At 32.4% G+C, this 23,331-nt stretch overlaps 3 protein-coding genes across 4 annotated transcripts in view; 2 read left to right on the top strand and 1 right to left on the bottom strand.

Annotated features, from left to right (window-relative positions):
- eva1aa (eva-1 homolog A, regulator of programmed cell death a) overlaps nt 1-2,864 on the top strand; it is a 67,825-nt gene extending 64,961 nt beyond the window's left edge. For both annotated transcript variants that reach the window (XM_073816613.1, XM_073816614.1), the window contains 2 exons: nt 333-482; nt 1,675-2,864. In XM_073816613.1, coding sequence (XP_073672714.1) covers nt 333-482; nt 1,675-2,051 — 527 coding nt within the window. In that variant the 3' untranslated portion in view covers nt 2,052-2,864. The remainder of the gene's footprint in view (nt 1-332; nt 483-1,674) is intronic.
- A 2,640-nt stretch (nt 2,865-5,504) lies between these two features.
- Nucleotides 5,505-16,201, top strand: efhc1 (EF-hand domain (C-terminal) containing 1). The gene is made up of 10 exons (XM_073817132.1): nt 5,505-5,652; nt 5,883-6,107; nt 7,638-7,925; nt 8,033-8,185; nt 8,268-8,460; nt 10,145-10,365; nt 12,160-12,300; nt 14,160-14,373; nt 14,451-14,603; nt 16,078-16,201. Exons 1-9 carry the CDS (start codon nt 5,590-5,592, stop codon nt 14,585-14,587), a joined length of 1,635 nt encoding a protein of 544 aa, XP_073673233.1. The 5' UTR covers nt 5,505-5,589; the 3' UTR covers nt 14,588-14,603; nt 16,078-16,201.
- A 1,478-nt stretch (nt 16,202-17,679) lies between these two features.
- tram2 (translocation associated membrane protein 2) overlaps nt 17,680-23,331 on the bottom strand; it is a 13,867-nt gene continuing 8,215 nt past the window's right edge. The window contains exons 6-11 of the mRNA XM_073816480.1: nt 22,837-22,921; nt 22,684-22,754; nt 22,190-22,294; nt 20,471-20,614; nt 20,223-20,383; nt 17,680-18,409 (exon numbers count right to left, since the gene is read on the bottom strand). Of these exons, the coding sequence (XP_073672581.1) occupies nt 18,333-18,409; nt 20,223-20,383; nt 20,471-20,614; nt 22,190-22,294; nt 22,684-22,754; nt 22,837-22,921 (643 nt within the window). The 3' untranslated portion in view covers nt 17,680-18,332. The remainder of the gene's footprint in view (nt 18,410-20,222; nt 20,384-20,470; nt 20,615-22,189; nt 22,295-22,683; nt 22,755-22,836; nt 22,922-23,331) is intronic.

Genomic DNA, 23,331 nt, shown 5'->3' with positions numbered 1-23,331 from the left:
TTGAAATATGTACCATAAAATATGAAATGCATTATAATAATGTGTATTATATACATTTTTTGTTTTAAAGTAGGAATATTTATATTGGTAATGCCACAATTTGAGGGTAAGAAGATGGTGACAGTGTTTTTCCTTTCTGAGTGAACTTTTCCTTTGACACCACACACAATGAGAAACAGCTGATAAATTATTGATGTAAATCCAACTTATTCTTTTGTTTTTATTGCCAGACATGAAAGCTCGGGGCAAAATAGAAAATTTCGGTTTTGTAATGATCTCGCAATGAAGGTCGGTTCAAATATGGGCATGACAATGTGTGCGTTTGATCACAGGGAGATCGACACGAGGCCGGAGTTCTGGTCCGTATTCAGAAGAGTCCGATCAGTCTGGAGAAAGCGATCCGAACCCAACCATCTCCACCGTAATCAGACCAACCATGGCCCTCATCACCAGCATGCTGGCGGCCTACACCTACATCACAGGTAACACCACAGACATCTGCTGTAGACTACCATTCAAAAGTTTGAGGTTGGAAAGATTTTATGTTTTTGAGTCTCTTCTGCTCCCCAAGGCTGCATTTATTTGATCAAAAATACAGTAAAAACAGTAATATTGCGAAAAAATATTTTAATTTAAAATAGCCAAGTTCTATGTGAATATATTGTAAAATGTAATTTATTCCTGTGATTAAAGCTAAATTTTCAGCATCATTACTCCAGACTTCAGTGTCACATGATCCTTCAGAAATCATTCTAATATATTGATTTGCTGCTGTTTTTTTTATTTAGGACTGACCTGAATAAGATACTTCATTTAAAAGATGTTTGCATATAGTCCACAAAACATAATAATAGTTGAATTTATAAAAATGCCCGTGTTCAAAAGTTTACATACTCTTGATTCTTAATACTGTGTTGTTACCTGAATGATCCACAGCTGTGTTTTTTGTTTAGTGATAGTTGTTCATGAGTCCCTTGTTTGTCCTGAACAGTTCAACTGCCTGCTGTTCTTCAGGTCCCATCAATTTTTGTGTTTTTAAACCTTTTCCAACAAAGATTCTGAGATCCATCTTTTCACACTGAGGACAACTGAGAGACTCATACTGTATGCAACTATTACAGAAGGTTCAAATGCTCACTGATGCTTCAGAAGAAGAAGAAAAAAACATGCATTAAAAGCCGGGGGTTGAAAACTTTTGAACAGACTGAAGATGTGTACATTTTTCTCAGTTTGCCTAAATATATTTGTTTTCATTTAGTACTGACCTTCAGAAGCTACAGAAGATACTTAGATGTTTCCCAGAAGACAACACAAGTTAAATTTACCCTGATCTTCAAATTCCGAAAGTTTTCACCCCCCGGCTCTTAATGCGTCGTCTTTCCTTCTGAAGCATCATTGAGCGTTTGAACCTTCTGTAATAGTTGCATGAGTCCCTCAGTTGTCCTCAGTGTGAAAAGATGGATCTCAAAATCATACAGTCATTGTTGGAAAGGGTTCAAATACACAAACAGGCTGAAAAACCAAAGAATGATGACCTGAAGGATTTTTCTGAAGAACAGCAAGCAGTTTAACTGTTCACAAACAAGGGCTCAAATTGACCTGGAACATAATCTCAAGTCAAAGTAAATGAGTCCATTTTAATTTCATGTTGTCTATTTTCTCTCTCCATCCCAGAGCACCCAGAACGCTGTGCGCTGTATTTCATGTGCGGCATCTGCGCCGGTCTGTTCCTCACACTCTTCGCTCTAGTGGTTCAGATTTCCTGTCGTACGGACTGTAAACCTCGCCACACCGTGGCTAAAAAGCGTCCAAGAGCCACGGACTCCGAGAGTGACACCAGTGACTCTGATTCAGACTGGGACACAAGCTCAGACCTCTCGGCCCGACGGCACCGGCGCTTCGAACGGACGCTCAACACAAATGTCTTCACGTCAGCGGAGGAGCTGGAGCGAGCGCAGCGACTAGAGGAACGAGAGCGGATCATACGGGAAATCTGGATGAACGGACAGCCGGACGTCCCAGGAACGCGTAGCCTGAATCGCTACTACTAGGACACGTCCAGACGGGAAGCTACTAATGGGACGGAGTTGCCGCCTAGTGTGGAATTAAACTGCATATTTGATTTGCAGTGGAATAAGCTCTTCATTGAAGCATGGTTTATGCAGAGGTGAAAGGTCAAATGCTGCGTTCAGACCAGTTGGGAGTGGTATTTTGTTGCACTTCTAAATGGGAAGTTGAACATTTTCCGTAGCATGTGACTAAAGCTAAGGATTATGGAGGTTGTGGTTCACTGAAAGCTGGTTCTAGGAGTCTGTAGGCAGCTCTGAGAGGTGTGATAAGCTCTAAGCACTGTGATTGGTCCTTCACTTTGCTTGTTGAACAATAAGGACCGCCTTCTGTAGGGAGAGACCTGAGGAAATTAAGTGCCTTCCAGTTTGATCTGACTAATACACATATACAAGTGGGACTGAAACGTGTTTGGACACTTACAAATATCTGAATGTCATTGCATTAGGAAAAACAAATATAACAGACTGAGCTGCATCTGCTAAACAAACAATGCTGGAGCTTCACTTTTCTGCGTCGGTTTTGCTTAATGACCTTTAATGTCATCCACAAAGTGTCACAAATTTTTTTCGGTAACATTTTAAAATAAGGTTCCATTTGTTAACTACATTAGTTAACTAACAATAAAAAAAACTTTTAAAGCATTGTTAAAATCAAAAGTTCTATTTGTATTGAATGGAGCTGAGCTATACAAGCCCATTTCTGCCATGGAAAAATAAAATAAAATGGTAATTGCTATTTATTTCTTTTAATCTCACAATTCTGACATTTTGCAAATGGCATTTTTGCCATATTATAAAATTTTTTTTTACTTTTAATTTCACAATTCTTCTTGCAATTCTAGAAGATGTATATAGTCTTGCAATTCTTTTCTTTTTTTTTCAGAATTCTTACTTTACATCTTGCAACTTTTTTCACCACACAAGTAAAAAATAATAATAATAATTGAGACAAAGTGTTACAATTTTTTTTAACTACATTAGTAAACAAAAACACAAAAAGTATATTTTTGTATTTAATTGAGCTATACAAGCCCATTTCTGCCATAGGATAAGATTAAATTCAAATAAATTAATATGTAATTGCTATTTTTTTTTTTTTTTCAATTCAGAAAAATGTTCTTGCTTTTCTAAATAAAATATATAATCTAGCTTTTTTCAGAATTCTTACTTTACATTTTGCAACTTTTTATAACCACACAATTGAAAAATAATAATATCTGTGACTTTTTTAGCTTTTCAGAATTGCAAGATATAAACTCAAAATAATTTTTTTCCCCACACAATTCAATTTATATCTTATTTATATCCAAACTGTTTATATCTCACAGTTTTGTCAATGAAAATTTTAAAGTGGGAGATTATATCCTGCAATTCTGACTTTAAATCTCAGTTTTTTTTTCCAGAATTGCGAGAAAAAGTCTAAATTGTGAGATAAAAAGTTGAAATTACCTAAATTTTTTACCCCATGCCGGAAACCTTTCATTAAAATAAACTAACAATAAACAGTATTTTTATTAATTCATTTTAATAAAAGTTAATAAATACTGTAACATGCATTTTTAGTTAATGCATTAATAGGACCTAATTGTAAAATGTTACCCATTTTTCTTCATTTTTAACACTAGATCATTTAATTATTTATCATAAAATTTTTATCTGCTTGTGCTGTGCGTTCTTTAAAAATAAATGCAACTTGGCTTAATATTTTGTTATTAAATGCAATGACATTCGTGCATTTTTAAGGGTGATTTAAGCGTCCAAATATTTTTTTTTGATATTTTATATATATATATTTAGACATGCTGTAAAATCATCTCAGCCTTTATGAAATCTATTTTGATATTTAAATAGTTTTTGATACCACTATTTTTTGGGGGGGAATTAAATATTTTTTATACTGTGGCAAAGCTTGCCTGATTGCTCAGGGATGCAATCCAAGTGTTCTGTGTATAATCTTCTATTCTTAAAGGGGATGAGAGAGACATTCAAATGTTCCTGCAATGTTCCTAGATGCAAACATAACCTCAAAGAGGTTCTTATAGGATCATGATGCACATCAACGACGTGCCTTAATCATAAAACACATCTGCCAACACAGCTATTCACTCAATGACTTTATGCAGCTTTCTGATTGTTACAACTGTGGTTAATGTGTTTCTGTTTCTGTTACATGATAATAAGGGCTCAGAATGAATGTTGATGATATGAAACCATAAAAAACATACTTTACGTTCCTAAAAATAAAGGTTTTCAATGGAGCTGACATATTTATGGTTATGAAAGGTTCGCTATATATATATATTTTTTGGAAATTAAAGTTTTTGATGCTCCATTATAGGTTCTTCAGAGCTGTGTTTTGGTTTTTAGGTTCTTTAAAACACCAGTAAAAGATGGATTTCTAAATAACTAAAATCTAAGGGGACATCAGGAGGTTACTACAGGTGAACATGCTAACATTTTTCCTTTACTCAAATTTTACATTGCATTGGGTTTAAAATGTTTGGGTAAAGTAATAGGCAACATCTTATTTAATATGTCAAAAGCAATTTAAGTAATATAAATATAGCCACCTTATCGTTCAATGCACAATTAAGCCTATAAACGAGACTTCCGGTTCATTGTCTGCTAACCAGAAGAATATCAACATGCAGTAAACGTACTTAAAACTGATTGCACTATAAACCAGTGTGTTCATAATTAGGATAATACATTAATATAATATGGTAAGACACACCAATTTGTAATATCAAGCAGCAAAGCCAACTGTTTTGTACCTAAAAATAGCTAGATCCCGATGAGACCGGAAGCCAGACCCATAAAATGGCCGCGCTCACTCTTACGAGAAATAAGGTGGATACTCTTAAAATAAAATCCATTAAAAGTCGTACTAAATCATTTTTAACAATCTTATTTTTCTAAACAAATCCTAAAATTTAAAAAATGTCCAAATTTTAATATTATGGAAGTATCAGCTACCTCTACCTGAAAGTTTATTTTTAAGAGCCTTTTCCCACACAAAGGTCGTTAAAAATGTAATGGTTTTTTTTTTTTCAAAGCAAGCTAACACATGAAGTGACTCGACATTTGTATGCATGTTGATGTTTGTTTGAGCTCTTAAAAACTGCAAAGCAGCAGGATGTTTGATGTTTGTGTTGTAAGCGCTCTCAAACTTGTTTTATTTTCCAGTAATATTTCCGCATGGTTTTATAGGAATATTAGCTCATGTGCAGAGCAGGACCCGTGGGAGCTTTTGTTTGGGTTGTTATGGAGCATTAAATAAACGCCATTGAATAAACTAAACCTGTAGCGCCGCCTGTTGGTGAATGACATACAAGATGCATGAAAGGAATTGTTTACATTACCATGAATACCACCAATGTTTGTGGTCTCCATGGAGACTGTTATAAATAATAAACCTCCTCAGGGAAACACAGCAGTCCCGTGAGAGAACAACTTTTAACTTATTTTATTTACGTAGACATTTCATTTATTTAAAGATACAATAAAGTAATAAGCTATTATGTCTATAAATACAAGTCACGGGCTTCCTTTCCTGCCAGGAAACACATTTCGGGATTTAACGGTGAGAAACTTTAAACCTGTAGGCCCTGTTTATCTTCTTTTAAAATTTAGTTGTTTTTCCGCGTGCTTTTTGTAAAATAAAAAGCTGTGTTACTGAATCTTCATAAAAGTTTTTAAAACACATTTTAGATTTTTTTCATTTAGCCTACTCATTTTTTTAATAATCTCACAGACTATCAAATAAATTAATATTATATTGTTATGCATTGACCTATAATTTCTTTCATTCAGAAATCCGCTTTCCACAGAGCTCAGACTCTGGATTTTAAGAACGGTTACGCTCTGCCCCGGCGGCCCGCGGTCGGTACCGGACAAGATCCGCTGCTGTCGGTGAACATCAGTCACAGCGAGAGGAACCAGCTGATCAGAGACATCCCGAACCTCACCTACGGGACCGACACTCACCGACCCCCGCCGCTAGACTTTATACCGGCACACGCTGCTTATGACAAGAAGGTGAGGAGTATCTATCTATCTATCTATCTATCTATCTATCTATCTATCTATCTATCTATCTATCTATCTATCTATCTGTCTGTCTGTCTGTCTGTCTGTCTGTCTGTCTGTCTGTCTGTCTGTCTGTCTGTCTGTCTGTCTGTCTGTCTGTCTGTCTGTCTGTCCTTATGTCTACCTATTGTTCTATCATTCTGTCTATCCTTCTATTTATTCATATATCATTCTGACATTCCTTCTATCTATATTCTGTCTATTCTTCTGTTTATCATCTATTGTTCTGTCTATCCTAATGTCTATCTATTGATTGTTCTATCTATCATTTTCTGTCCTTCCATCTATCCCTCTATCTATCCTTGTCTATCTATTGTTCTCATTTTGTCTCCTTCTATATATCATTCTATCTATCTATCTATCTATCGTACTGTCTACCCTTATCTATCTATCCATCTATCTATCGTTCTGTCTATCCTTGTATCTATTCATCTATCATTCTGTCTATCCTTCTATATATCATTCTATCTATATCTATCCTTCTATTTTTTAATTTATCATTCTGTCTATCCTATCCTTCTATTTATTTATCTATCATTCTGGCTATCCTTCTATTTACTCATCTATCCTTCTATTTATCGTTCTGTCTATCCTTCTGTCTATTCATCTATCATTCTGTCTATCCTTCTATACATATTTGTCTATCATTCTATTGATAATTCTATTCTTCTGTTTATCATTTATTGTTCTGTCTATCCTTGTCTATCTATTGATTGCTCTATCTATCCTTCTGTCTATCCTTCTGTCTATCCTTATGTCTATCTATTGTTCTCATTCTGTCTCCTTCTATATATCGTTCTATCTATCTATCCCTCTATCTATCGTACTGTCTATCCTTGTCTATTGATTGTTCCATCTGTCATTCTGTCTATCCTCATATATATTTTTCTATCTATCTATATCTATCTCCTATCCATCTAGCATTCTGTCAGTCCTATTATTCTTTCTATCTAGCGTTCAGTCTATTCTTCTTCTTCTTCTAATATTCATCTATTTATTGTTCTGTCTGTCCTTCTACTTCAGTTTATCTATCATTCTATTGATCATTTTGTCTATCTATCAATCATTCTATTGTTCTGTTTATCTATTGATCATTCTGTCTATCCTTCTATCTATCGATCGTTCTGTCCATCCTATCTAGTGTTCTGTCTATCCTATTATTTTCTTTCTGTCTTCTAGCATTGTCTAGCCTTCATCTATCGATCCATCTAGCTTTCTGTCTATCCTTCTGTCATCTATCTGTCTATCTTTCCATTGTTCCGTCTATCCTTCTATCAATTTGTCTAGCATTCTATTCTATCTATCTATCTATCTATCTATCTATCTATCTATCTATCTATCTATCTATCTATCTATCTATCTATCTATCTATCTATCTATCTATCTATCTATCTATCTATCTATCTATCTATCTATCTATCTATCTATCTATCTCATTTAATCAGAACAAACCTCTCACCTTTATCCTTTGACCTTCAGGTGCTGCGCTTCTATGGTTACTTTCGGCAAGAAGTGTTGCACTCCCCGGATGAGCACTTCCGCATTCGTCCGGTGGTGATCTATTATCACCTGGAGGATGACAGCATGTGTGTGACCGAGCCACCGGTGGAAAACTCAGGAATTCCACAGGGGAAACTGATCAAACGTCAGAGACTGACCAAAAACCAGCACGGAGATCTGTACCACTGGAAAGACCTCAACGTCGGGATGGACATGAGTCAGTTTGGAACGGTCTACAGGATAACAGACTGCGATACCTTCACACAGGTACACACACACACACACACACACACACACACACACTCACTCACTTACTCTACTCTAATTCCTGATGGGCTTGGTTTGACTGAGCGTGTATGTGTGTCCATGTTTAGGATTTCATGGAGAGTCAGGGAATAGTACTAAATGAGTCCGAGTCCATCCCCAGTGACCCGTACACCATCCGTCGAGCTCAAGCACAACAAACCCACATCATACCCTACGACCACAACCATCAGCTGGAACGCTTCCTCGCGCTGGATCGACAGGTAAATGCACACACACTCACACATAACTACATTTCAAAGTCTTTCACTCATCGTTTCTCTGCTGTCTTATGTGTGTCTTCAGGTGCTGCGTTTCTATGCGCTCTGGGATGACACAGACTCTCTCTACGGGGAGAAACGGCCCGTAACGCTGTATTACTATCTGGTGGATGATTCTGTTGAGATTTGTGAACATCACGAGGCCAACAGCGGCCGGGACCCGTTCCCAGTGCTGTTCCGCAGACAGAAGATTCCTAAAAACATCAAATCATCCTGCGGTGAGACCATAAACATAGATTTCAACACAGATTTTTAAAAAACTTGCTTTCATTTTCATGTTGCTTTTTATGTTTCTAGAAGCTTGGACAAACTAATTTAAAAACACATTAGCATATTCACAGTTGTCAGATTTGGTTAATGTTCACATGACATGCAGGTAAACAGATACATTTTCATATATTATATATATATATATATATATATATATATATAGTACAGACCAAAAGTTTTGCCTATATTTAATCGAATGTGACCTCTGTAATGCGGAAAAAATGTTTCCATTGCTGTTTTGCGAAATAGAAGCTGCGTTTCTATTACTTTTTAAATTGCGCAAACTGAAATTGCGAATTGAAAATACAGTACAGACCAAAAGTTTGGACACACCTTCTCATTCAAATGAATATTTAGTTTATTTTATTTATAGGCTATTTATAGGCTGCACAACAAAAAACTGATATTCCAATTATTTTTTAATATTTGATAAAATAATATTATTTTACAAATTTCCCATTTATAGCTTAAATTCAACAATCTATATTTATTTAATTAAATCTCTTTTTTTAGACAATGGCACCAAGCTATATCATGATTTTATTTTGGCTAATTTTGCAAATATAAATAAATGAGTGAATGTATATACACTACCAGTCAAAAGTTTTTGAACAGTAAGATTTTTAATGTTTTTTAAAGAAGTCTCTTCTGTTCACCAAGCCTGCATTTATTTGATCCAAAGTACAGCAAAAACAGTAAAAAATTGAAATAATTTTACTATTTAAAATAACTGTTTTCTATTTGAATATATTTTAAAATGTAATATATTACTGTGATTTCAAAGCTGAATTTTTAGCATCATTACTAATTACTAATAATCATTCTAATATTCTGATTTGCTGATCAAAAACATTTATTATTATTTTTATTATGCTGAAAACAGCTGAGTAGAATTTTTTCAGGTTTCTTTGATGAATAGAAAGTTTAGAAGAACAGCATTTATCTGAAATAGAAATCTTTTGTAACATTATAAATGTCTTTATCATCACTTTTGATCAATTTAAAGCATCCTTTCTAAATACAGTTATTAATTTCTATAATTTCTTCCCCCCCCCCAAAAAAAAAAATTTACTGAGCGTTTGAATGGTATAGTGTATAATGTTAGAAAATGATATTATTTCAGATAAATGCTGATCTGTGGGTCGTTCTATTTATCAAAGAATCCTGAAAAAAATCACTCAACTGTTTTAAATATTGATAATATTAAAAAAATGTTTCTTGAGCAGCAAATCAGCATATTAGAATGATTTCTGAAGAATCATGTGACACTGAAGACTGGAGTAATGATGCTGAAAATTCAGCTTTGATCACAGGAATAAATTAAATTTTAAAAGATATTCAAAAAGAAAGCAGTTGTTTCAAATAGTAAAAATATTTCCAAATTTGCTGTACTTCAGATCAAATAAATGCAGGCTCGGTGAGCAGAAGAGACTTCTTTAAAAAACATTAAAAATATTACTGTTCAAAAACTTTTGACTGGTATTTCCTGTAGTTATTTTTCTATTATTATATTTATTTACTTATTTTAAATCTGTAGTTTTGGTCCCCCATAGACTGCATTTTTATTTAATTTGAGCATAATAAAAGTATATATATATAAAGCCTTAAACTTCTCTCTGTTTCTTAACTCAGAGCCGTTCCCCAAGTGTGTTCTAGAAGTTTCTCCACAAGACGTGAAGGAGTATTTCTCTCCTCAAGACTTCAAGGTTGGTGAGGAGGTCACGATGATGGGGAGGCGCTTCCTGCTGTATGACTGTGACGACTTCACCCGGAAATACTATGAACAGAATCACCCCGTCGTCTCGCTCAAACCGTTCACTGTAGACACTGGAACACAGCAAGACATCAAGAGGGTCAGAGATTTTTCTTAACTGGGCTAATATCACATCTCATCTAAATGTTATGTACAGTTGTATGCAAATGATAAATACATTTAAATGATCTATCTGCCACTTTCCACAAATAGGGTACACTTATGTTCTCTAGAAATGAGTTGTCTTGGACTCTCATTGACATCTAGTGGTGTGAATGAAGCATCACACAAATGTTTGTTTTTTTGTTAGGGATGCCATTGTAGAAACACACTATTCAGTCTCAGGCTCTGACTCTGAATTAGTCAAACTGTCTAAATCAAAATGATTTAAAAAACATTCTTACCTAGTAATCACAGATATTATATTATTCACAAATTTAAATGTTATTATTTAATGCTTTTTGAGTTAATTTATAGAAAATAACCAAAAAAAATGTAATAATAGGGTTGTAAAAAACATTATTACATTACATTTTCAATAGTTTTTTTTATAGTAATAACAAATTTTATTATTTCCCTTTTTTTTTTAAAGTTAATTTCTAGGAAATAAAAAATGTTCCAATTGTTACTAACAGGGTTGGAAAAATGTCAAGCCTTATATAAAATAAATGTTAATTTAAAAAAAATACATTTGTTAATGTTACCAAATTGTATTATTATTATTATTATTAATTAATGTAATTGGAAACAGGGTTGAAAAAAAAAAAGGTTTTATATAAAACAAATTCTACCATTTTTTAATATTAACAACACATTTTTTATATTTATGTATTTTTTAAGTTAATTTTGAGAAAACAATAAAATATTCCAAGTGTTACTAACAGGTTTGGAAAAAACAGCAAAACTTATATAAAACAGATGCTTTTTTATATATATTTTTTATGTTAATAACACATTTTATTATCTTTTTAAGTGAATTTCTAGAAAATAAATGTTTTTTCTAAATGTTACTTACAGGGTTGGAAAAATGTCAAGCCTTATATAAAATACATTTTACATTTCTTAAATACATTTGTTAATGTAAATAACAAATTTTATTATTATTAATTTCTAGAAAATAACAAAATGTTCTAAATATTACTAACAGGGTTGAAAAAAATGGTAAGCCTTATAGAAAAATAAATGTTTTTTTTAAATATTAATTTAAAAAAAAATTAAGTTAACTGCAATAAAATGTTCCAAACAGGTTTGGAAATATAACAAAACATATGAAACACATTTTAATACATTTTTTAGAATGTTAATAACAAATTTTATTATTTCATGTTTTTAAACTTCAATTCTAGAAAATAACAAAATGTTCCAAATGTTACTAACAGGGTTGGAAAAAGTAGTTTTTTCTTAATGTTAATAACAAATGTTATTTAATTTCTAAAGTTCTAAATTTGGGATATATTTTTTAACATCAATAACTTTTTCTAAACAACCTCATTTTTAAATACATTTGTTAATGTTAAAAACAATTATTATTATTATTATTATTATTATTATTATCATCATACTATTATTATTTTAGCTCATTTCTAGAAATAACAATATTCCAAAATAGCAATAACCAAAAAAAAAAAAAATCTAAAAGTGTTAATTGCAAAGTTATTTATTTTTTTAAGTTTCTATTTTTTTTATTTCTAGAATTTTAACTAATAACGTTAATATTTTATAAAACAACTCATTATTGATTTACTGAAAAGGAAACCAAAAAAGCCTATTTTGTACAATATTTGTGGAATAGACCTCTATATGTTTTGTTTGTGAGGTAAATAAGGTGTAAATGCATCCTTCCTTCCATCTGTTCATCCATATATTCCGTGTGTTTTCCGTACCTGTCACGCAGGTGATTCCTCCGTATAACGGCTTCGGTTCCCTGGAGGACTCGTTACAGAACTGTCTGTCCCTGATTCCTGAACCGCCCAAAAAGGACGTGATCAAACTGCTGGAGAACGACAACAAAGTCCTGCGTTACGTTGCACGGCTGGTGAGAGTAACTTTACAGCTCATTTGGATATTTTTTTACTAAATATTGCGCTACAGCAACGCCAGCAGGTAAACTGTGCAAATTCTTTCCTGAAGGGTCTGGAATACTCGACTCTGATTGGTCAGTCGCAAAGTCCATCACGCCATTGCAACGATAAATATCAGTCCGCTCTTCCACATTGAAACCGGCACTACTTTTATGTCTTGTATCACTCAGCGGACTAGTGGGCTCACGTTTAACTTTTTTTAACGCAATGGGTTTGGAACCCAAAACCCATCCTCAGTTGCCATGACTTATAGCGAGAGGAAAAAAATGTTTCAGTCGCATAACATCGTTTAATGGAAACGCTGTCATTTCGCAATACTTTTTAACTGACTTTTATAAAATAGCGCCAAAGTTTTGCACAAATCTGTAAAGGAAACGAGCCTCATATGGCAACCGTTTCCTTTACAGATTTGTGCAAAACTTTGGCGCTATTTTATAAAAGTCAGTTAAAAAGTATTGCGAAATGACAGCGTTTCCATTAACCGATGTTATGCGACTGAAACATTTTTTTCCTCTCGCTATAAGTCATGGCACCTGTTTTTTGTGGGATTTTGCCTATATTTAATGGAATGTGACCTCTGTAATGCGGAAACAATGTTTCCATTGCTGTTTTGCGAAATAGAAGCTGCGTTTCTATTACTTTTTAAATTGCGCAAACTGAAATTCAAATGAATGAGAAGGTGTGTCCAAACATTTGGTCTGTACTGTATATTTTTCTGTTTATTAAAGTTTTTACTCTACATTTGTGCAGTTTTCAGTGGGTTAGTGATATTTTTTAAATATATATAAATTAATAAATGAATATTTTTTAAATGGGTTTTTATACAAATCTGCTTTTTTTAAATGTAAAATTCACTTTATAAAAGACCCACATTTCTAACTTTAATTCATGGGGATAACATGGATAATTTCACATGGTTTAGTGTAAGATTTTTGCCCATCTTTTGGAAAATCCAGTTTTAAAAGTTAAAAATACAACTATAAATAACTTTTACCAGTAGGTGGCTGCAGAGCTCCACTATTTGCTATTTGACCACCTGAAAGATATTTTTTCACAAGTTTTTTCAGTTGAATTCATATCTACAGTACAGACCAAAAGTTTGGACACACCTGAATGAGAAGGTGTGTCCAAACTTTTGGTCTGTACTGTATGCCTAATGGAAACGCGAAAATTGTGCAAAAACTCCCATGTATCGCAAAAATGTTTTTAAGTTTGCATGAGGTGGTTTTTCAGGCAATTCGAAAAAGGAATATTTCGCAAAACAGCAATGGAAATGTCTTTTTTGCATTTATAGGTCACATTCGATTAAATTTGGCCAAAATCCCACAAAAAATCTGTTGCCATTACTTATAGCGAGAGGAAAAAAAATGTTTTAGTTGCATAAGATGGGTTAATTGAAACGACGTCATTTTGCAATACTTTTTAATCGACATTTATAAAATATAGACAAAGTTTTGTGCAAATCTGTAATGGAAACGCGCCTATTGTGTTGTTATCGACTGTAGTAAAAACGACCTCAGAGAATTAAAGTATAAAATTTCTACATTAAATTAAAATTAAATTTGCTTGAGGCATTTAACAAACCTAATTATTAAATATGGTAGAATATAAACTAATTTCTACATTTTTGGCCTATAATACATCTCTTTTTTAATTTAAGATAATATGCTAGTGAGTAAAATAAAAAAACTATTAAATAATATTTCACGTTTGTTTGTTTTTATATGGTAAGTAGCTTCCGTTCATGTTCACAATGTAGGTTTATTTTGCAATAATTGCACATTAATGCTTACAATGTTCTCTTCTACCACAGGATTCCCAGAATCCCCTGGATGAGGGCAGACGCTTCATTCTGTCTTACTACCTGTCTGATGACATGATCAGCGTCTTTGAGAGATCGACACGTAATTCCGGCATCATCGGAGGAAAATTCCTTGAGAAGACTCGTGTGCCGAAACCAGGAAGCTCTGTGGAAAACCCAGAATACTACGGACCTGCAGACTTCTCCATTGGAGCAACTGTGGAAGGTATTGATCAGAGACATCACATCCTGGGAATCATCAGACTGGTGTTTTCTCATGATGTCTTGATCTTTTCTCTGCAGTGTTTGGTCATCGCTTCGTCCTGACGGATGCCGATCGTTATGTGTTGAGTTATCTGGAGTCACTGTCCCATCACATCCCTGAACAGACGCTTTCTTCACTGAGGCAGAAGTTTGGGGTCAGTCAAAGCTTAGATTGAGAGGAACCACATGAAGGTAAAAAATGTTTGTATGGTTGCAGTCTTGCAACCTATAATCTTAAAAACAAAGGTTTTTTTTATTGGCATTGATGGTTTCATCAAGAGACTTTAACATCCATGGATCTTTTCAAATTTTTCCAAAGATTCTTAAAGGTTCTTTAAGATGAAAACAGGTATTTTAAGAACTCACAGATAATCTTCTAATCTAAGGCATCACTCTGAAAACCGTTTTCCCCATATGGCAAAATATATATTTTCAAATATGTTTTGAAAATGTATATATATTTTTTATATTTGATCAAACATATTTCAAAATAAACACTACCAGTCAAAAGTTTTTGAACAGTAAGATTTTTAATGTTTTTTTTTAAAGAAGTCACTTCAGCTCACTAAGCCTGCATTTATTTGATCTGAAATACAGTAAAAGCAGTAATATTGTGAAATATTTTTACTATTTAAAATAACTGCTTTTTATTTGAATATATTTCAAAATGTAATTTATTCCTGTGATCAAAGCTGAATTTTCAGCATCATTACTCCAGTCTTAAGTGTCACATGATCCTTCAGAAATCATTCTAATATAAACATTTTTATTACTATTATTATTAGCAATATATAAAAAGCAAAGTTTAAAAAAAAAGATTCTTTGATGAATCGAAAGATCCAATGATCAACATTTTTCCAAGCTTTTGTAACATTTATACACTATACCATTCAAAATATAATATTTTTAATAGAGATAAATACTTTTATTTAGCAAGGCTGCTTTAAATTGATCAAAAGTGACTTATGTTTCAGTTAAATGCTGTTCTTCTGAACATTCTATTCATCAAAGAAACAAAAAAAAAGCTGTATTCAACATAATAATTTTTTTGAGAAGCAAATCCGAATATTGGAATGTCTGAAGGATCATGTGACTGGAGTAATGATGCTAAAATTTTTGCTTTAAAATATATTATATATTATATATATTCAAATAGAAAGTAGGTGTTTTAAATAGTAAAAATATTTCAGAATTGTGCTGTTTTTGCTGTACTTTGGATCAAATAAATGCAGGCTTGGTGAGCAGAAGACCCTTCTTTAAAAAAACATAAAAAAAATCTTACTGTTCAAAAACTTTTGACTGGTAGTGTATATAAAAAAAATTTATACAGATATATTTTTGGAAATATTTAAAGGTATTTTTTAAAAATATATAAATATTATAAAAAATATATAAAATATCCATTCATATTTGCATTTAATATAGGCTACTGTAAGTTTGGAAATGTATTTTCTTGCACCTGAAATGCATTATGAAATATATTTTGGTATATGAAGGTTAAAAATAAAGTTTTTTTTTCCAAAGTTGTTTCACTGAGCTCACAACATATATTTAAAATATATTTCAGTTGTATATCCAAGATCCTGTGAAAAAGGGAAATAGACTATTGATGATGAAGTTTCAGTGGCTGATATTCAGTATAAATCTTGAATGTTTCTCTTCACAGAGACTGAAGGAGCTGCGCTCATCCTCCAAAGCTGAAATCTGCTTTTTAATACTACCCACCATCTCAAGATACTAAGAGATCATTAAATTATCAATGAAATCCCCTTTTTTCCCCATGTTGTGCTTTTTGATGTTGAAATTTTTCATGTATTGTAGTGTTAATGTGCAATAAAGACAATAAAGAAAACACATCTGTATTATGAATTAACAATTTTTAAAGCTCATTTATGTACAATTTGACTGTATTTATGAACATCTGCACATCCTTTTTCAGCACAAAATTAGAAGAAAATAATTATCACTGGCTTATGAACCTTAGGCTAGATTCATCTTAGGAAAAAAGTTAGGTAAATTTTAAGTTTGTTAACATGATCCTGTGTCCAATTCTGGAAAAATAACTTCCCAAACATACACTGCCACTCAAAAGTTGTTGTTTTTAAAGAATTCTTATATGCTCATTAAGGCTGAACTTATTTGATTAAAAATACAGAAAAAAATTTGAATATTGTGAAATATTTTTTCAGTTTAAAATAATGGTGTTCTATATTAATATATTTTAGAATATAATTTATTCCTGTGATGCAAAGCAGAATTTTTATCAGCCATTACTTCAGTTTTCAGTGTCACGTGATTCTTCAAAACTCGTTCCAATATGCTGATTAATTACTGTTATCAATGTTCAAAACAGTTGTGCAGCTTCATATTTTTTCTTTGATGAATGAAAGGTTAAAAACAATTTATTCAAAATATAAATAGTTTCTAACAATATAAGTATTTGCTATAACTTTATCAATTTAACACATCCTTGGTGAAAAGTATTAATTTGTTTAAAAACAATACTGACCCCAAACTTTTAATGGTTTTAATGGTTTATAGTGTAACAAAATATTTATATTTTAAACTTTTTTCAACTTTATTTGTTAAAGAAACTGTTTCCAACATTGATAAATGATTTCTGAAGGATCATGTGATACTGAAGACTGAAGTAATGATACTGAAAATTCAGCTTTGTATCACAGAAATAAATTACATTTTAAAATATATTCACATAGAAAACAGTTATTTTAATTTGAAATAATATTTCACAATATTAGTTTTTTCTTACTGATCCCAAACTATATATATATATTATTTTTAATTTTTATTTTAGATGTCTGATGATACATTTTCCTTTTTTGTGTGAATTCATCATTTATAGAATCCATAAAAGACTTTGACTAGCCTTACAAGTAGAAAATAAAATGGCAGTTTATTAGAAATGTATTCCTAAAATATTTTGCGCATCCACCACCTTATTTTTAGTATCAATAATATTTTCTGCAATAGTGATGTATTCCATGTTAAGTAAATTTCAGCTAAGTGCAATTGTATATTCTATAGTGGTAGCTGTTTTGAATTAGATTTTTTTGATTTTTAACAAGTTGGCCATGTATTATTTTATCAATGATAATTTGGATTAATGATGAGAGTAAAAATTATAGGTCTTTGCATATTTTAGACAATTTTCCCCACTAAAAATTAAGCTCATTGCCCTACTACAAAAAACGTCAGTCATTTTCTTCATGCAAAACTTTTTTTTTTGATGAAACATGACAAGGACATATTTTCATTCGAGATTCTCATTCATTATCACTTTATATGATGAAATAAAGAAAGAAATGTTGAAATGTTTCTGCAAAGACAGAAAACTCAAAACAGTAACTATTCAAAAAGGTTCAATATTTATAAAGCATCGTCATACACAATCACATATCAAACTGCATAAACGTACAAAGCAAGACCAAGTGAGTGTTTGCTGTGTGTTTAGGGTCATTCACTACTACAACACTTGTTTCTACCTCAAACATGATTTTTTTGGATTGTCATATAAATCTTTTGTTCATTATAAACCCAGAACGTCTCACAATAACACCTCAGAATCATCTCAACGAGTTGAATGTCATTACTAGGCCTCCATAGTTGCCCGTTTTGTACCTCAAGACATGCAGACACAGAAAAACAAAACTAACCTCAAAACAGCGCTTTTAATAAAGAAAGACTGAGTGAAGTTTAGAAACGTATGCAGAAGAAATAACATGAATACTGAAACTGGAAAGAGAAGTTTAGTACATTGACCAGAGCCTGCTGAGGGTGCTGTCATCACTTCCTCTGAGAAACGCCACATGCACTTCTCTTGATGTGGAAACAGGAAGATGAACTGTTTCCTGTTCCTGTGCCCTCGATGTGTGGAGGCCATGCACTGGAATGGAGATAAGTTTATGGCGCTTTGATCTTCTTGAGACGAGGAGATGTGCCGTTCTCTGCTTTAATCAGTCCATTCTCATGGTGACCGACTGCAGGACATACAAACACATGTTAGAGAGGGGAAAAAACCATCAACGAACACCAAAACAACATGTAACAAAAGACATCGGACCTACAAAACCAGTGTCTGTCATTCTTGAGCATCACGTTTTGGCTTCAACACACAATAAAAGAATATTATTGCCTAGAGGGCAGGGAAAGTATTATTTACAAAAGCTGTATGAATTTTTTTTCAGTTGACAATTCCAAGCTATTCACAATAGCTTTGTATGAGAAAAACAACTAAAGTTAAGGTCATGAATGTGAATGGAGCTGACACCAAAACAAAATCCTTTTTTAAAGGCCCCATTATAACTTATTTACAAATTATAACAAATTTCAAGACTCAAAGTTCACTTAAAACTGGTCACTCAAAGAAAGGTCACTGTTTCATAATCTAGTTTCATAATCCACACAAAAAAAAAAAAAAAAAAAAAAAAGTCAGAATAGTGAGATATAAACTTGTAATTGCGAGAAAAGTCAGTATTGTGAGATACAAACTTGTGTTTGCAATAAAAAAAAAAGTCTCAATCATGAGTTTTATAAATCACATAATTCTGACTTTATAACTCAGAACTGTCAGTTTTTCACTTTAGAAGTCAGAATTGCATGATACAACTTATTGTGAGTTACAGTCAAAATTGTGATAAAAACAATCTTTTTCCCCTCAAAATTTTGGATCTGGATTTTATAACTCACAATTTGATAAAAAAAAAAAAAAAAAAAAAAAAAACTGAATTTTGTGAAAAAAAGCTAAGTCAGAAAATTAATCAGAATTTTACGTTTATCACTTCTGAGAAAAAAAAAAAAAAAAAATCTAAATTGGGAGATGAAACTCACTTCTGAGAAAATGTCGGTCTTCTCAAAACTGGATTTTATAACTTGCAATTACTAGTTTCTCACAATTTTGAGAAAAAAAAACCCTTAAGTTTGGTGAAAAAATTATTCAGGATTGGCATAATTGTGAAAAAAAAAAATCTGAATTTTATCTTGCAATTCTGACATTATAATTTAGAATTGTTAGTTTGCCACTTTATAAGTCAGAATTGTGTAAAATAAACTTAAAACTGCAAGTTATAAAATCAGGTTCGTGAGACATTAACTCACAATTTTTTTAAAAATAAAAAGTCAGAATTGCGACAAACATACAATTCTGAGTTTCCCAATTCTGAAAAAAAAAGACAATATTGTGAGATGAAACTCACACTTGAGAACATATCAATCTTTTTCCCCTCAAAATTGGATTTTATAACTCACAATTGCTAGTTTCCCCACAATTCACGAAAAAAAAAAAAATCAGTTTTTTTTTTTTTAAAGACATTTATCAAAATAAAAGATAAATATCTGCCAATTGATTCAAAACAAAAAGTGAAAACAGAAAAGTTTTAATTCCCCATAGACCGATGGTCATTCTTGTTTAAAGCATAAAGTCACTTAATTTAGTTTAGTTTCTCAAATAAAAGACATCTATATTTTTTCTTCAATGTATGCATATTGATTTAAGGAGGTTTAAAAAATTGTATTGTTAAACAAGACAAAAATACTGACAAAGATGTATTTTTTTTTCCAGTGCATGCAACATTTAATGCCATGATTTTACGAATACAAGACTTTCTCCACTGATTTAAAAACTTAAGGGCATAATTTCTAAAAGAGCGAATTTAAGACCCACATAAACCCTGTTACAAAGAAATAGCAAATAAAACATTGAATAAAACATGAAATTATAAAGTAGAAAGACTGACATATTTCTTTCTTGTATAAACATACAACTGCGAAAAATCATTTTTACAGTGTCTGTACCTGAATCACGTTTGAGCGTGCGCTGCCCCTGTTGTTTCGCACTCGCTCTCTTCCGGGCCGCCTGCTCCAGTCTCAGCTCACGCGTTCGGCTCAGCTGGAAACGGAAGAACTTCCAGAGCAGCCATGATTGAGTGAAACACACCACGAACAACACCAGCAGCCTGTGCGACAAACACACACAGCGTTATCCTCAGGTCCACGTCTCACATGAAGAGCTGAACAACGGTGATTGAGAACGTCTGTATCACCTGATCGAAAGAGTGTTGAAGTTTCCAGTCTCCAAATCAAGCGCCTGGTTTTCAGAACGAGCCAAACCGAAGCCCACAGCCAGGAACATGAGAGTTAGAGTGATCATACGGGTCAAGACGAACCCGATGGACCACATCTCAAACCTACAAAAACACAAAGCTGCTGTTATAAAGAGATATTAAGATATAGACTACTACCAAACGTTTGGGTTAAGATAATGTTTTTGAAAGAAGTGTCTACTGCTCAACCAAGACTGCATTTATTTGATCAAAAATGAAGTAAAAGCAGTTAAATTGTTAAATATTATTACAGTTTGGAAAATAAAAAATGTTGTCTATTTAAATAGAAGTTCAAATGTAATTTATTCCTGTGAGTTTTCAGCATCATTACTCCAGTCTTTAGTTATAAGAGTCACATGATCCTTCAGAAATCATTCTAATATGCGGATTTGCTGCTCAAGAATTATTTCTTATTACTATTATTAATAGTGATGCACCGAATGTTCGGCAACTGAAATTATTTGGCCGAAAATAGCAAAAAAAAGTCTTTCGGTGTTCAAAATAAGCAAAAAGGGCAAATAAATTATACAGAACAATGACGGTGACGCAATCAAATAGAGGTGCGCACTAATGCAGCAAACATGTCGGCAGTGTGGAAACATTTAAAACTGTCCGAGAAAGACGCAAAAATCATTACAAGCGCAGACAGCGAGAGACTGTTTAGTATCGCATCGCATGTCTTCCATGAGAAGAGAAAGGGCTGGCTGTTGCTGGTTACTGTATGATGACTGAAATCGCAAAATGGCCTTAAACCATTAGTAAATAAACTACTGAAACTACTGTTATGTTGTCTAATACACGCACAAATTGTATTTATTCTGACAACGCTACATGAGCTCCTTAGTCAGGGTTCAAAGTCCAAAGCGCAAGGGAAATCTGCGTAATGAGAATCATTCAGAAATCTGCTGCTGTCAGCAAAAAGTAGTACTGAGGTCTTCTTGTGGGTTTCCGCCAAAATAAACGTCAACATTCATAAATGTTAGTATAGTAATTTTACTGTTGATCTGTAAAATAAAATAGTAAGGCAAAAACAATCATTCCAACAGCTCGATTAATACATTTATTCTAACATTCTCCTTTGCTCAGCAAGGCTGCATTATTTGTAAATTAAAAACACATGCCTGATTCAAGAAGGGGGTCTTAAAAATGGCCAAAGAATATTATTTTACTAACCGATTAATTTTAGGTTAAATTGTGCTTTGTTGGTATTCTATAATGCCTACTAGAATGTTAAAAATGTTCAGTGGTAAGTAAATATTTTTAAATTGTTGTTTTGTAAATTTTTTATTTTTTTTGAAAAGCAAGACAAAACTGTAAAAAGCACATTTTGGCTATGTAATTTATGAAATGGTGAAAAAAAAAAAAAAAAAAAAAAAAAAAAAAAGGCTTTCGGCCCAGTGTTTAATTTTGTTCAGCTTCGGCCAAGAATTTTCATTTCGGTGTTTCAAGTTGTGTTGCTTTATATTCATCAAAGAATCCTAAAAATACTTATGTCATGGTTTCCACAAAAATATTAAGTTTAAAAGAACAGCATTTATTCAAAATAGAATTGTTTTGTAACATTATAAATGTCTTTACTGTCACTTTTGAACAATTGCATTCTTGCATACTGAATTTCTCCTAAAAAAATATGCATGCGTGTGATGAAGTGTGGCTCACATTTTGTGTTGGTTTTCATCAATGAAGTAAAACAGTCGAGACAGATGGAAGCCCATCTCAGAAAGATACTGGAGAAACAACAAAACCAGCCCGACCCGTGTCAAACTGAAGAGAGATGAAAAATACATATAAATTAAACTCTCACAAATATCTGATATAATAGATTAACTATTTTTCATTCAAATATTATTTGAAGTATATGTTGACTACCATACATAAGATTTTGTAATGTTCTTTAAAGAAAACCAAGCATGAATTTATTTGATCCAAAGTACAGCAAAAACAGTAAAATTCTGAAATATTTTTACCATTTAAAAATAACTGTTTCCTATTGTAACATTTTAAAGTGTAATCTATTTCTGTGATACAATGCTGAATTTTCAGCATCATTACTCCAGTGTCACATGATCCTTCAAAATCATTGTAATATTCTGATTTGCTGCTATCTTTTTTTTTTTTGATTGATTTTCATGTGTGAGTGTGTCTTGTCTTACTTTAACAGATATGCAGCCAGAATGTGTAACAGATAAAGACCGATGTATTGTAGCTGACGTGGGATTTCCTCCTGAAAACAAAAAAGCAACGCAATTGTCTCATTAAATATACATAAATCTCTCTCCCTGCATCAATATTGCATCTTTTGTTACCTTTCTCACTTTCTGGAAGTAAAGTTCAGGTAGTGCGTGAAACCAGTACGCCAGCTGTGTGAGGTAGAAGAACTTCACCTGAAACCTGACAGAAAGAGGATATTACAGTCACATGACAACCTGACAGAGCCAATCACAATCAAATCAGCCACTGATACTGACATACTAAGATACTCAGTATGTTACATTTACATTTAGCAGACACTTTTATCCAAAGTGACTTACAAAAGAGGACAATGGAAGAAATCAAAATCAACAAAAAGCAATAACATGCAAGTGCTATTACAAGTCTCAGTTATAAAATAAATAAAAAGAAAACAGGTAAAATAAAAAAAAGCAGGCTAGTGTTTAGAGGCCTTTTTTTGCTTTTTTGTTAATTGTATAATAAATAAAGAGAGAGAGAAAAAAAATAGATGGAATACAAAAAGAACAGAGAAGCTAGTGAATGTTATAGTGTTTGCATTGAGTTGAATCACAAATTGCTCAAAATAAATT

Source organism: Garra rufa, chromosome 13 (genome assembly GCF_049309525.1).
Source record: "Garra rufa chromosome 13, GarRuf1.0, whole genome shotgun sequence".
NCBI lineage: Eukaryota > Metazoa > Chordata > Actinopteri > Cypriniformes > Cyprinidae > Garra > Garra rufa.
Note: the sequence above shows the minus strand (reverse complement) of the source record. Positions and strands in the feature narration are given on the sequence as shown.